The sequence below is a fragment of the Ctenopharyngodon idella genome, chromosome 13 (genome assembly GCF_019924925.1).
Source record: "Ctenopharyngodon idella isolate HZGC_01 chromosome 13, HZGC01, whole genome shotgun sequence".
Classification (NCBI taxonomy): domain Eukaryota; kingdom Metazoa; phylum Chordata; class Actinopteri; order Cypriniformes; family Xenocyprididae; genus Ctenopharyngodon; species Ctenopharyngodon idella.
Window position 1 is genome coordinate 2172514 of NC_067232.1, and position 12735 is coordinate 2185248.

The 12735-nt window shown below is 37.4% G+C and overlaps 1 protein-coding gene across 10 annotated transcripts in view; it reads right to left on the reverse strand.

Annotated features, from left to right (window-relative positions):
• Positions 1 to 5474: 5474 nt before the first annotated feature.
• The window catches only part of LOC127524980 (probable E3 ubiquitin-protein ligase HERC1), a 75775-nt gene continuing 68514 nt past the window's right edge, over positions 5475 to 12735 (reverse strand). For all 10 annotated transcript variants that reach the window (XM_051917105.1, XM_051917098.1, XM_051917103.1 and 7 more), the window contains 6 exons: positions 11928 to 12093; positions 11759 to 11835; positions 10641 to 10893; positions 10397 to 10549; positions 8864 to 9169; positions 5475 to 7049 (listed from right to left, as the gene is read on the reverse strand). In XM_051917105.1, the coding sequence (XP_051773065.1) occupies positions 6864 to 7049; positions 8864 to 9169; positions 10397 to 10549; positions 10641 to 10893; positions 11759 to 11835; positions 11928 to 12093 (1141 nt within the window). In that variant the 3' untranslated portion in view covers positions 5475 to 6863. The remainder of the gene's footprint in view (positions 7050 to 8863; positions 9170 to 10396; positions 10550 to 10640; positions 10894 to 11758; positions 11836 to 11927; positions 12094 to 12735) is intronic.

Here is a 12735-nt window from a genome sequence, read left to right on the forward strand (position 1 = left end):
AATGGTACTGTATGATTACCATAAATGTAATTTAATTACATTTCAGATAGAACTATGATGGTTGCAGCATTCTTTGCAGTCCCTTGTAGTTTCATCTAAATGCTATATGGTGCATGAATATTAAACTTTCTATGTAAGAGTACTGATAATTGATGGATGAATGGATGGATGGAGTGAATGACAGAACAATAAATGATAGAGTGAAAAACGATAGATAGATAGATAGATAGATAGATAGATAGATAGAATAAACAACAGATAGATAGAACAGATAGAACAATAAGCAAGAGTGAAAATGATAGATTGATAGAATGAACGACAGAATGAACAACAGATAGATGATCGATCGATCGATAGATAGATGGAATGAACAACGGAGAATGAACGACAGATAGATGATCGATCGATCGATAGATAGATGGAATGAACGACAGATGATGGATGGATGGATGGATGGAATGAACAACAGATAGAATGATAAACAATAGAGTGAAAAATGATGGATGGATGGATGGATGGATGACAGAATGAATGACAGATAGAACGATAAATGATAGAGTGACAAACAGATAGATAGATGGAATGAACGACAGATAGATAATAGATAGATGGACAGAATGAACGACAGATAGAACGATAAATGATAGTGAAAAACGATAGATAGATAGATAGATAGAATGAATGACAGATAGAACGATAAACGAGAGTGAAAAATGATAGATAGATAGATAGATAGATAGATAGATAGATAGATAGATAGATAGATGGAATGAACGACAGATGATGGATGGATGGATGGATGGATGGATAGACAGAATGAACAACAGATAGAATGATAAACAATAGAGTGAAAAATGATGGATGGATGGATGGATGACAGAATGAACGACAGATAGAACGATAAATGATAGAGTGACAAATAGATAGAATGAACGACAGATAGAATGAACAATAGATAGATGGAATGAATGACAGATAGAATGAATGACAGATGATGGATGGATGGACAGAATGAACAACAGAATGATAAACGATAAAGTGAATAGATAGATAAATAGATAGATAGATAGATAGATAGATAGATAGAATGAACGATAGAGTGAAAAACAATAGATGGATGATGAATGACAGAATGAACGACAGATAGAACGATAAATGATAGAGTGACAAAAGATAGATAGATAGATAAATAGATAGATAGATGATCACATTTGCATCTCTCAATCAGGGACAGCTGTGATGAGCTCCTTCTAAATACAGTATATGGTCACATGACAAATATTAACGGTGGAACACATCTTACCCCACTATCCCCTATGCTATACTGTATTTGCATTCAGTTTATGCAGAACTCTGAACTCGGATCCTGTAGTGTGTATGATTTAGAAATGACTCTGATATGCTGGAGTGAATTCATTTCTCTCATCTGTATAATTGGGAACTCACCCAGTTCTGTTTCCCCGTGTGATTTCAAAGTTTCATATTCCTCAGCGTTATACGCTGCTTTACGGTACGCGGCCTCTTTCGGTCAAACGTGGGGCTGACTGCCGAGGGTTGGATCACAGATTTGATTCAGACACCCTAATGAAACTTCTTTTTCTTTCTTTTTCTTTCTTTCTCTTGTCTGGTCTTTCTTTCCGTGCAGTTCTTGGTCAGCAGTAATATTTTGGTTTGACATTCTCCAATGCCCTTTCTAAATTTGTGCGCTCTGCCCGTGATAGATGAATGACCCTATAAAAACAGCCCTGAGTTGACGACTCCACTATCCCTGGACCAGCTGCAAGGCTGCTGACTGCGGCGGGAATCTCTCACAGGTACATGCATAAAACAGATGCCTAATAAGGTCAGCCAACACGCTTTCCCTCTGCACACAAACATTCCTGAGGAATGGGCTTCATGGATGCTGATTCAGCAAACTGGGCATACATTAAGTCACAGTGATAGCGGTACAATTAGGAGTTGTGCAGGGTCATCAATTAACCAATGACTATGTAAGCTCATTTCCACCACTGAATAAAATAAAAAGCGAATTGCGACTTTTTATCTCACAATTGCGAGTTTACATCTCACAATTTTGACCTTTTTTCTCAGAATTGCGTGATATACCTCGCAATTGCGAGTTTATAAAGTCAGAATTACGTGATATAAAGTCAGAATTGCAAAATATAAACAATTGCAAGTTATAAAGTTTGAATTGTGATATAAACTCGCAATTGCGTTTTATTACGTCAGAATTGCATGATATAAGGTTGCAATTGGACTTTATAACTCTCCATTGCGAGTTTCTCTCTCACAATAATGAGAAAAGTCAGAATTGTGAGTTTATAACGCGCAATTGTTAGTTTATGTGTCAGTAGTGTCAGGTTTAGATGACAGTTCCAGGAATGTCTCGTGCATAAATCCTTTACCTTTAATATATATATATATATATATATATATATATACACTAAAGTAAATTGCAATTATCATTACAGATAAAAATAAAGACTTTGTTTTTTAAATTGCAAAATAATTGAAGCATGTTAATGTACAGTTACACTTTCCCCCATTGGCAGTTGCAATGCCTGATTACTGAATTAACCTCTGCACAGATTTTGAAAATGACTTGAGTCAGCACACCTTTATAGCTTTACTTATTAAGGTTAGTACACAATAGACCAATTAAAACACGAATCAATCCAAAGTTATAACTAAACTGTCCAAAACCCCTCTTTAACAAGCACCCACAAAACCCTAGCATATTGGCATTAAGTTTTGCTCTGACATTTTGTTGTAAAAATGTAGTTGGAATTATGACCATCTGCCTAATATGCTGTTGGTCCTCCATGTGCTGCCAAAACAGCGGCAACCTGCCGAGGCATGGACTCTACAAGACCCCTGAAGGTGTCCTGTGGTCTCTGGCATTAGCAGCAGATCCTTCAAGGGTTAGTTCACCCAAAAATGAAAATTCTGTCATTAATTACTCACTCTCATGTTGTTCCAAACCGTTCATCGTTCATGTTCAGAGCACAAATGAAGATCTTTTCGATGAAATCTGACTGTCCCTTAAGTTGTTTCACAACTGGAACTTTGACGCTTCAAAAGGTTAATAAAGAGATCATAAAACTAAATCCATATGAAGTGGTTTAGTCCAACTTTTCTGAAGAGACTCAATCACTTTATATGATGAACAGATTTAATTTAGGCTTTTACTTACATATAAACATTGATCAGCGAACATAAACAGAAGCTCAACCGAACCTGAATGACGCAGTTCTCGTATGCGCCAAGCAAACATGCTTGAGCTTCCGTTTACCACAACTGATGTGTTCATCATATAAAGCGATTGTGACTCTTCAGAAAATTTGGACTAACCTGCTCAATTCATATGGATATGATCTCTTTATGAACTTTTTGAAGCATTAAAGATCCAGTTGTGAAGGCTGTCAATGGAGGGACAGAACACTGTCAGATTTCATCAAAAAGATCTTCATTTGTGTTCTCTGAAGATGAACGAAAGTCTTACGGGTTTGGAACGACATGAGAGTGAGTAATTATTAACAGAATTTTCATTTTTGGCTGAACTAACCCTTTCAAGTCCCACAGATGTTCAACTGGATTGAGATCTGGGGAATTTGGAGGCCAGGGCAACACCTTGAACTATTCAACATGTTCCTCAAACCATTCCTGAACATTGTGTGCAGTGTGGCAGGGTGCGTTATCCTGCTGAAAGAGGCCACTTCCACCAGGAAGTCATGAAGAGGTGTACCTGGTCTGCAACAATGTTTAGGTAGGTGGTACATGTGAAATTTACATCCACATGAATGGCCGGACCCAGGGATTCCCAGTAGAACATTGCCCAGAGCGTCACTGGGCACACCCAAATAAGGTTCATGACAGAGTCTATTATTTGGTTGTACACGTTCGTTAAGTAGGTGGTTCTTGGCGATAATAAAGGCTAGTTTATCCTAACAAACACTAAATTTCAATGGTGGTTAGGCTGTTGATTGCTGGAACAGTGTGAACTAGCATTGTATAGACTAGATTGTATGTTATTAGTCAGAAGTCTGGCTACCTCCAAATTTGTTGATCTGAACACTGAAGAGCTTCACATAACAGCAAGTTAAGATCTCAAGGCCATGTCATCAGCAGAAGACCGAGATGATGATGATGATTGAGGCTCTTCAGGATGGTTCTCCAATCGTCTCTTTAGACCTGCATGAACACAAGCACTCTAACACATCAAAGCAGTTGAGATCAGTGTCTCTCCCTCCTCTTTCTCGCTCCCTTTGATCCTCTCAGTCATCAGTGGCGGGTTTCGCTTCCTCCCATAATTCATTGGAGCAAGTCAAGGATGCTCATTATCACAATCGCTTTCCTCTTGTCTCAGAGGATGGGTGGCATGCTCAATTTATCAAAACGATAGCATCTCCGGAGAACGAAATGCCCCTCTTTATGCTAACGGTGGTCTGCAACTTTAGAATGGTTTGGCCCCTCGTGCCTGCGTTTTCCACTACATTTAGCTTGATTGTACCGCTTCAATACTAAGAGTAATCTGATTAGGTTTTGTTATGGGATGCATATGAAGAAAGATGGAGATAAATGATTTGTTTGTCTGAAAACAGTATTGTAATTGAGTAAAGAAACTAAAAATAAGCTTGCACTCAACCGAATTATCGCAGCATGATAAGACCGAGCTCAGCTGGATTCCATTCGGCCATCTGATAGACCCTGCTGTTAATTGAATATAGAGTCGAGTCAGTGGCAGGGGGCATTTTTACAACCCCATTTGTCCAAAAAACCATGGGAGGATGGAAACTGTAAAAATCTCATATGCATTACTTAATTATATATATTGGTAAACAACGAAAGAAAAAAATTGAGCTTAATTGTCACAGATTCTTTGAAGAAACCAAAACCTATGAGTGAAGAAAGTTATGATATACTGTTTTACACTTTGAAGGTTTTTTGGTAACATGAATTTTAAGGTGACATAGTTACACGTTACAAGTACTTACTATAGTAATAACAGTAAATTATGCATAATTACAAGTAACTAACTCTGACTTTCACTACTATCTAAAATATTGGTGTCATACCTGCTTGTTTTTGTTTCATGGCTGGTAAACATAGTTTTGGCCGGTAAATTTTCTTAAGTCACCGGCCATTGGCTGGTGTGAATACAAGTTAGTTTTAGGCCCTGTATATATACTATATGTGTGTATGTATATGTATATGTATATGTATATGTATACACACACACACACACACACTTCACATGCATCCAATCCTTCGGATGAGTAGATTGATTTAGAGAGGAAACGCAGGCTTTTTTCCCCTTGTCTTGTCTTTGGAAATGAGAGACAAAGATTGCAACAGAACATCTGGAATATAAACAGAAAATCATGGCAGACATAAACAAAAACTAGCCTGTGCATAATCAAAAAGAAAACATTTACAACCAAATTAAAATGATTTACCAAGCTGACACAAAAGTCTGTACACAAAATTTAATTTACAGTACAGTGCATCTTCCATCTGAGAGGCCATCGTCAGAAGATATCATCCAGTTTAAGGAGACTTTTTGAATCATTCCTGTTTTATGGCTTAATCTGAAATTTAAGCATCGTAAAATGCCACCATATCATAGCCTAATGAATCAGCCTTAAAGAAATCTTTTGTTGTTCAAGTTAGTTCTGGATACTTCAATAAAAACAATTCAGCCAAGAGCTTTATATCAGTAGTGACTCAGGATAAGAGAATCTCTAGATAAAGGAGTTTGAAATCTGTAAATATTGTAGTGAATAAGATTTTCCTCTTATGCTAAAGCGCAATGCATACAGGTCTAAAGTGCAAAACAACGCAACAGCCCTCATTCTTCTCTTTTCCAACACAAAAAGCTCACTCAGATAAATATTTTCGGGGGAAAAAACAAATAATAATAATTTAGCAATACTGTAAACCACCACATACAGAAGTAGGAGGGAATCTCCTCTGTCAAACGCATGTTCACCATATGAATAAAAACAGTCAAAACATGTTTTACATCCAGCACTGAGGCACACAAGCCCCAAAACACATAACACTGATGATCAATCAGCATAGCGTAACATAACCAGCACTCTTGCTCTGTGACAATGCACAGACGAACACAGAAATCACCAAATGTCTCCACACGCTGTTTCACAGTTGCAAAAAAAGGCTAAAATTCATTAAACCCTATTTAATGTACAGCATCAGTACAGTATTTGGCAAATAAAAGTAGGGTTGAGTGCACACGTGCATGGCATTTGCAAGTATACATTCATTTAAGATACAAGCTAGCTCCACACAAACACCCCAGCGCCCCAAACGACGATTGCTCTGAGGCTCATTTCCCAGACTAACAGTACTTTTCTCCCCCTCACTGAGTCAGAAGGTATCATGTATAGTACAGTACAGTAGTTTAAAAGCCTTTGGCATAAACTGGGACAGGAAGCTAGCTGCCAAGTGCTCACCCACAAACCGACCCCAGTTTTTGTCGCTAACGCCAAGAGAAACCTCGCGACCATTCCAGGCACAGCGCTTGTAATGGTGTTAGTGTAATATTTTTTAGAAATTCGTTTTTAGGAAGTTTCCTGCAACATTCAGAGACACGAATATGATACAAAAATGAATAAATAACTAAATGAATTGCTTAAATATTCTCCCTTTGACCTGGTGGAAGAACTGGCGTTTGCAGTGCATTCTGGGTACTGCAAAGAGTACGTACATGAGGCTTTATGACTGAGAATTGTATTGCATGTATGAGGAAGAAGTACAGCCGGAGGCATTTATGATATTGTTATTTTGTTGTGTTTTTTGTGCTTTGTAGCATGACAGCGTCTGTTTTTGCGAGCACCGCCTCAGTATTCTGTGTCAGAGCCGTCCGCTGGGTCAGTGTTGCGTGACAGCATGTAGTTGTCCATGTCTATGGAGGGGCAGTTGTGAATGGAGTAGCGTAGGCGCTCGGCTAATATGGCCTGGCTTGTGTAGGGAGGAAGGCGGAGCTGAAAGAAGCACGTCTGGGCCGTAGGAAGGCCGTTCATAGGCTGTTGAAAGAACATAAAGAGAAAGTAAAGACTTGGGCTTCATCTTAATGCACACACTACTATTAGGCATGGCAAGTACATACAGTATGCTGACTACGCCTTCCAGACTGAGCCAAGCTGATTAATCTGGCGATATCTGCCAATATTATCAGTGGTTAATAACTTTAAACCTTTCAGTAACTTCATTTTAGTTACCAAATCTACTGACAACCTTTTCATATAAACAAACATTAATAATAATAATAATAATATAAATAAAAATAAATCAATTAAAAAATGTAATTCCTTATATATATTTATACAACAGTTCTTTCTGGTTCTCCAATCTCATTGGCTGAGAGCAGTACAATATTCTACTGATAACAGCACTCCTACCTTTTCACCGTTTGTATCACTCCACTTGAAGTGACTGTCATGGCGGCCGAGCAAATCCACCATATTTTTTTTTACAAATACTACACTTGTTGTACCACGAACTGTAGTTTTAAGGTGAGAATGTAGTTGTTTAGACCTAAAATTTGTGACTCATATTTAATCATAGCGCCTATTTTACAATTTGTTTAGACGTTTTCGGAGATGCGAGCTCCAGGCCGTCAGCGGCTGTTCAGTGCTCGTGTACCCGCTGAGAACAGCTTCATCTCAGCCAGTGCTTCGGGGATTCGCCGCTGTCTCTTATAGTGGTTAAACATGAGATATAATTCATTTTTGGTACATAAAACAGGCAATCTTTGGTCTTATTAATCTATTATTTGTTCCAGAGCAAATCGAACTGGGCTACGTTAAATTTAATAATATTAAGGCAATATTTAACTTACGTCCTGTAGAGCACTGCTTTTGTACATTTGACTGAATTGTACAATTGTGTTTAACTCCTATTGTCATTTATAATGGCTATTGTTGTTCATTTAAATATTGTTGTTCAATAAATATTATTTTATATAAATAATATGTTGTATTTGATATTGAGAAAGCAAGGGTCTATTAGAGCGTAATATGGATTGAGTGAAAGTTACATTAATACGGCATTAAATGGCGGCAAACTTTACAAGTGAATGAGTCAGTTGCAAGAGACTTTATAATTGAAAGGGACTTTTAAAAGGACGTTGTTTTTGCGCTGTTAGGGAAAATTCCCTTAACTGTAAAAAGTACAAATGCAAAGATCGCTTTCCTCAGCGGACATTTAAACAGATTTTTATAATGGATATAATATTATGGACATCGACCTGAAGAATGAATGTTATATCAGACACAGGTAATGCTCGCTCAGGCGATCTCTCTCTCTCTCTCTCTCTCAATAATACTGCACAAAATACAATGAGTTTCAATAGAGGGTCTCAACATTCCTTCGTTACTAGTTCTAAAGTGACATTTTAGTAACTGAGGCTTGGTCAAACTGTCAACTTGAGATTTGAATCCGTGGTGGAAGGAAGTAGTTCTGCACAAAAGAGGGTTTTAAAGACACTCCGTTGTTATTTCTTATTTATTTACACACTCGTGCCGTCGAACTGTTGTAGAAATGCAATATCACACTCGTAGCCGTGCATTATGGCTATATATCAGCACGCTGTGATTACTGAAGGATCATGTGACACTGAAGACTGGAGTAATGATGCTTAAAAAATTCATCTTTTCTATCTCAGGAATCAATTAATTAATCATTTTAAATGATATTAAAATAGATCCAAATCAATAAACGCATGCATAAGACACTTATTTCAAACAATCTTACTGAACCCAAACTGTATATATTTGAACAAAATATTTAAATAAAATAATATTTAATTATAATACTGTATACCTAACAGTGGCCTTACCCGATCAACTTTGATGATCTGAAACTTTTGTGTGATGTCAGCCGGGTTGGATGGCAGTCTGGAGCGTCCGGACACAAAGCGCAGGAACAGGACTCTCTCTTCATTGGTGAATTCCTCGAGGCTCTGCCACAGCCAAACAATGAGTTGGTGGCTGTCAGTAACGTCACGGTATCGTACCACCTTCTTCAGCATCTCCACAGAGACCTCGGGCAGGCCGCACACCAGCTGTTCCAGCTGACGAGCCGTGAGCAGGGAGAGCAACGGGACAGGGATGATGGAGGACATGCCCTCCCTCACTGCTGCCACCTATATAAACACAGATTGCTGCATTACCATTGCTTACGCTCTGTTACCATGCAAGATCAGTTTATTGGCATTATTACATACTGCAAAGCCACTAACACTGCTTGATGGGGAGTTAGTTGTTCTCATTTAACTCTACACTCAGAGAGAGTCATTCTTTGAGTTTTTGTGGCTTTTAGTTCATGTCTGTTAGCTTGAAGATTATCTATATGCTAATATACTCCAAATATTGACAAATTCCCTTTTAGCAGAAAAGTGCACTCAAAAATGTAGACATTTCCAGGAAAAGGACAAAATAATGATGATTCACAGGTGTATGCACACTTTTGTACAATAAAAATACTACACCATTATGAAAAGACTAATAATGTTTCTCCATCGACAATCATTGTAAAGCTAGTGTGCATTTTGACTAAATAAAATGTCATTATATTATTTCATAACATTTGTAATGAGAAGTGTTTATAAATCCATAATGGCACCCTGCAGTTTTACACCAAAATAAAATCTTGATGGTTCAATGTTATAAAAACAAAATATTAGTATTGTAATTTTACAGTTGTACTGTAAATTAAATTATTATTTTTTATTAAATACTAAATGTATCTTACAATGAAAAAGTATTACAGCAGTAATATATTTATTATTTAATATTTATATTTAATAATAGCAAATAATAATACAATCACATTATTAGTATTATTAATTATTAAAAAATTCAAATATCACAATATGATTTTTTAAAAATTATTATAATTTTTTTTTATTTTTATTTTTTGGCCAAATTGTCCAGCCCTACAAACCTTTAAAATCACATTTAAAAATGTTTTTTAAAAATGTATCCAAAAAAAAAAAAAATCACTTATTTTTTCCCTCCACAAATGGTTCAGCCCTAGTGAATTCCCAACATACTATTATCTGATTATTTTAATAAATTTTTTAATCATGCCACTTTTTCAACATTATGTTTTAATGAAAATTATTTAATTATCATCATGGGGCGTCTAAAGCTGGCTGTATGCAAATCATGCATAAACAATTCTTCTAAAACCTCCTATTGTGTCTCATGGAAGTAAAAAAAAAATTGGATTGAATTTGAAAAACAATAATGAATTTGGAACAATAATGGCAGAATTTCCATTTTTCGGGTTAATTGTGGCTTCAATTGAAAAATTCAGCGAATATAATCCAATTCTGTAATTTCAAAGTGTCCAAAGGAGAGGCAGATACCTGTCTGTCCATCTCATGAAGTCTGTAGTACAAGGCTCTCTCCACATAATCGTTCCTGTTGGAGAATGTCAGGGGGAGGTTATGCCCACCAGGAATCACTGGAACCAATGTGCCATCAGCACTGTGAGCCACAAACGAGTCCAGAGGGATCATCTACAAATCCAGAAAAAAGAGCAGAGAGTGAGAAAGTGTTTGATGTCTGAATGGCTGATCTCTGCTAGTCTCTCAGGGCTGTATGGCTTACCACTGTGAAGTTCTCTTCATTGATCACGCTGTTGTCCAGATGCAAGATGCCCTGAAGGGAGCGGTACGTGAGCAGGTCCACCTCCTCCAGGTCGGCGGCTCCCAGAGGAATGCAGCACATTTGTTTCCACACCCATGGTGCCAGGTGCAGATCCAAGGGCTTTTTAGTTCGAATGGCCACCGCCATTAGGATCCCCAAGAAGCGAAACTGCACCATGTGATCATCCGAGACTGCTGCTGGGTTCAGCAGGAACCTGTCCAGACAATGGAGGTTAGCAGTCAGGTTAGCAGTTTTTTTTTTTTAGAGCCAATAGAGTGCTGCAGGGATGACATATTTTTGTAGGCCAAAACCGAGAAACAAGTTAGCATTTTAGCACTTCCGGTTCCAGCATCCTGGGTTTTTTGAATGGGTTTTTGGTTAAATGCCTAAAATAAGGTCTGTGGTGAACACAAGCTCAAGATATTTTCACATTTTATTCTACGACATACGAAAAAAAAAAAAAAAGAAAAAAAAAATCACAAGGGTGTCTTACTGATGTATTTTAAGTTTTACTTGTTTACATCTTATTTCCACTTTTCAAATATTTTTTGCATTTTTTTATAGAAAATAAATGCTATTCCGATCTGATATGTGATGGGAAAAGGGAGAAGAGGGAAATTGGCAAATGGCGGATTCGAACTCGGGTCGATCGAGTCAAAAGCTACTTCTACGAGCCACAATCCCTACAGCCTATGCCACTGCAGACGTTGAGTGGCACGCATCTTTTTTAATGTTGTGTGGCCCAACCAGACATTGGTGGGAAGAGTTAGTGTAAACAGCCTTTGCCAATGAGACAGGCGTGTAAATAGACTCTCCATTTAACTTTTTACAGCGGTCAACTGTAGGCTAGTTGTGTTCATTTGAGAAGATTATCATGATGAACAAAACATGTAAGAATCATAAACTTTTTTTTTTGGTCACAGAGCTTATTTTCTACATTAATCCAAAAGCCAATGGAAAAATCCTATGTCAAGGGAACCAGGGTGATTCTAACTTTCGGGTGGTTGGCCTACAAAAAAACGTCATCACTGCAGCACTCAATTACATTCTGCTTACACATCTCAGTGTCTACAACGTACCGGTCCGTGTTACTACCAACATCTGCAGTGCTGTTCGGAGTGTGAATAAGGAGGTCAACCACACCAGACTGCAACTCCTGGGAAAAGAGAATTCGGTTTTGAATGCATGAATGAAAAGTGACCCCCTTTAGCGTGTGTGACCCACAGAGGAAGAAAGAGTTGGAGTTACCTGGCACATCTCAGTGATGGTGTCGTCAAACACGCCCCCGGCATCATCCGCCCCCTCTCCAACCAACTTCACCTTCCATGCTCTGGAGGGCAGACGTAGCTCAGTAGGGTTCAGGTTCACCACCTGCTTGGCGATCTGCACGAAAATGGGCTTGCTAGAGCGTCCCCTGTGAATTTAGAAAAACCAAATCTGTAGCTCAAAACACAAACACTATTAAATATCCATCTATACATTCTCTACACTTCTTGTGTTCCTCTAATTCAGTGGTTCTTAACCTTTGACTCCAAGGTTCCCTACTGTCCACAAGAATATTTAAAGGCCCCATGAATTTTATTATTTTTTTGACTAAAGGATAAGAATTTATTAATGAATTTAACATTATAAAAATGCCATGGAGTTATAAGACTAATTTACATGACTTTTATGTAATTATATAATTATATAATATATTTTTCTATTATAATATAATAATATATTATATAATTATATATATATAAATATATATATATATATATAAGCCATTAAGGGGCCAAGCACAAAGAAGCAAGCAAGAAGTAAAATGACCAGTAAAATATAGCATTTTATTTCATATTTTTTATTGTAGTTAGTGGCAATTTCATATTTTGTTCAGTTATAGTGCTACCAACAGGCGCAATCCCACCACTTTTTTTCATGTGTCCTTAGAGTGTGCCCATAAATAAGTGTCCAATTTGGTGAAAATAGTTATAGATGTGTATATGTATGAGAACATAAAAATGACCCATGCACGGCTTTGATTGCATTTTTTTGCCAATTACTATCAAAATTT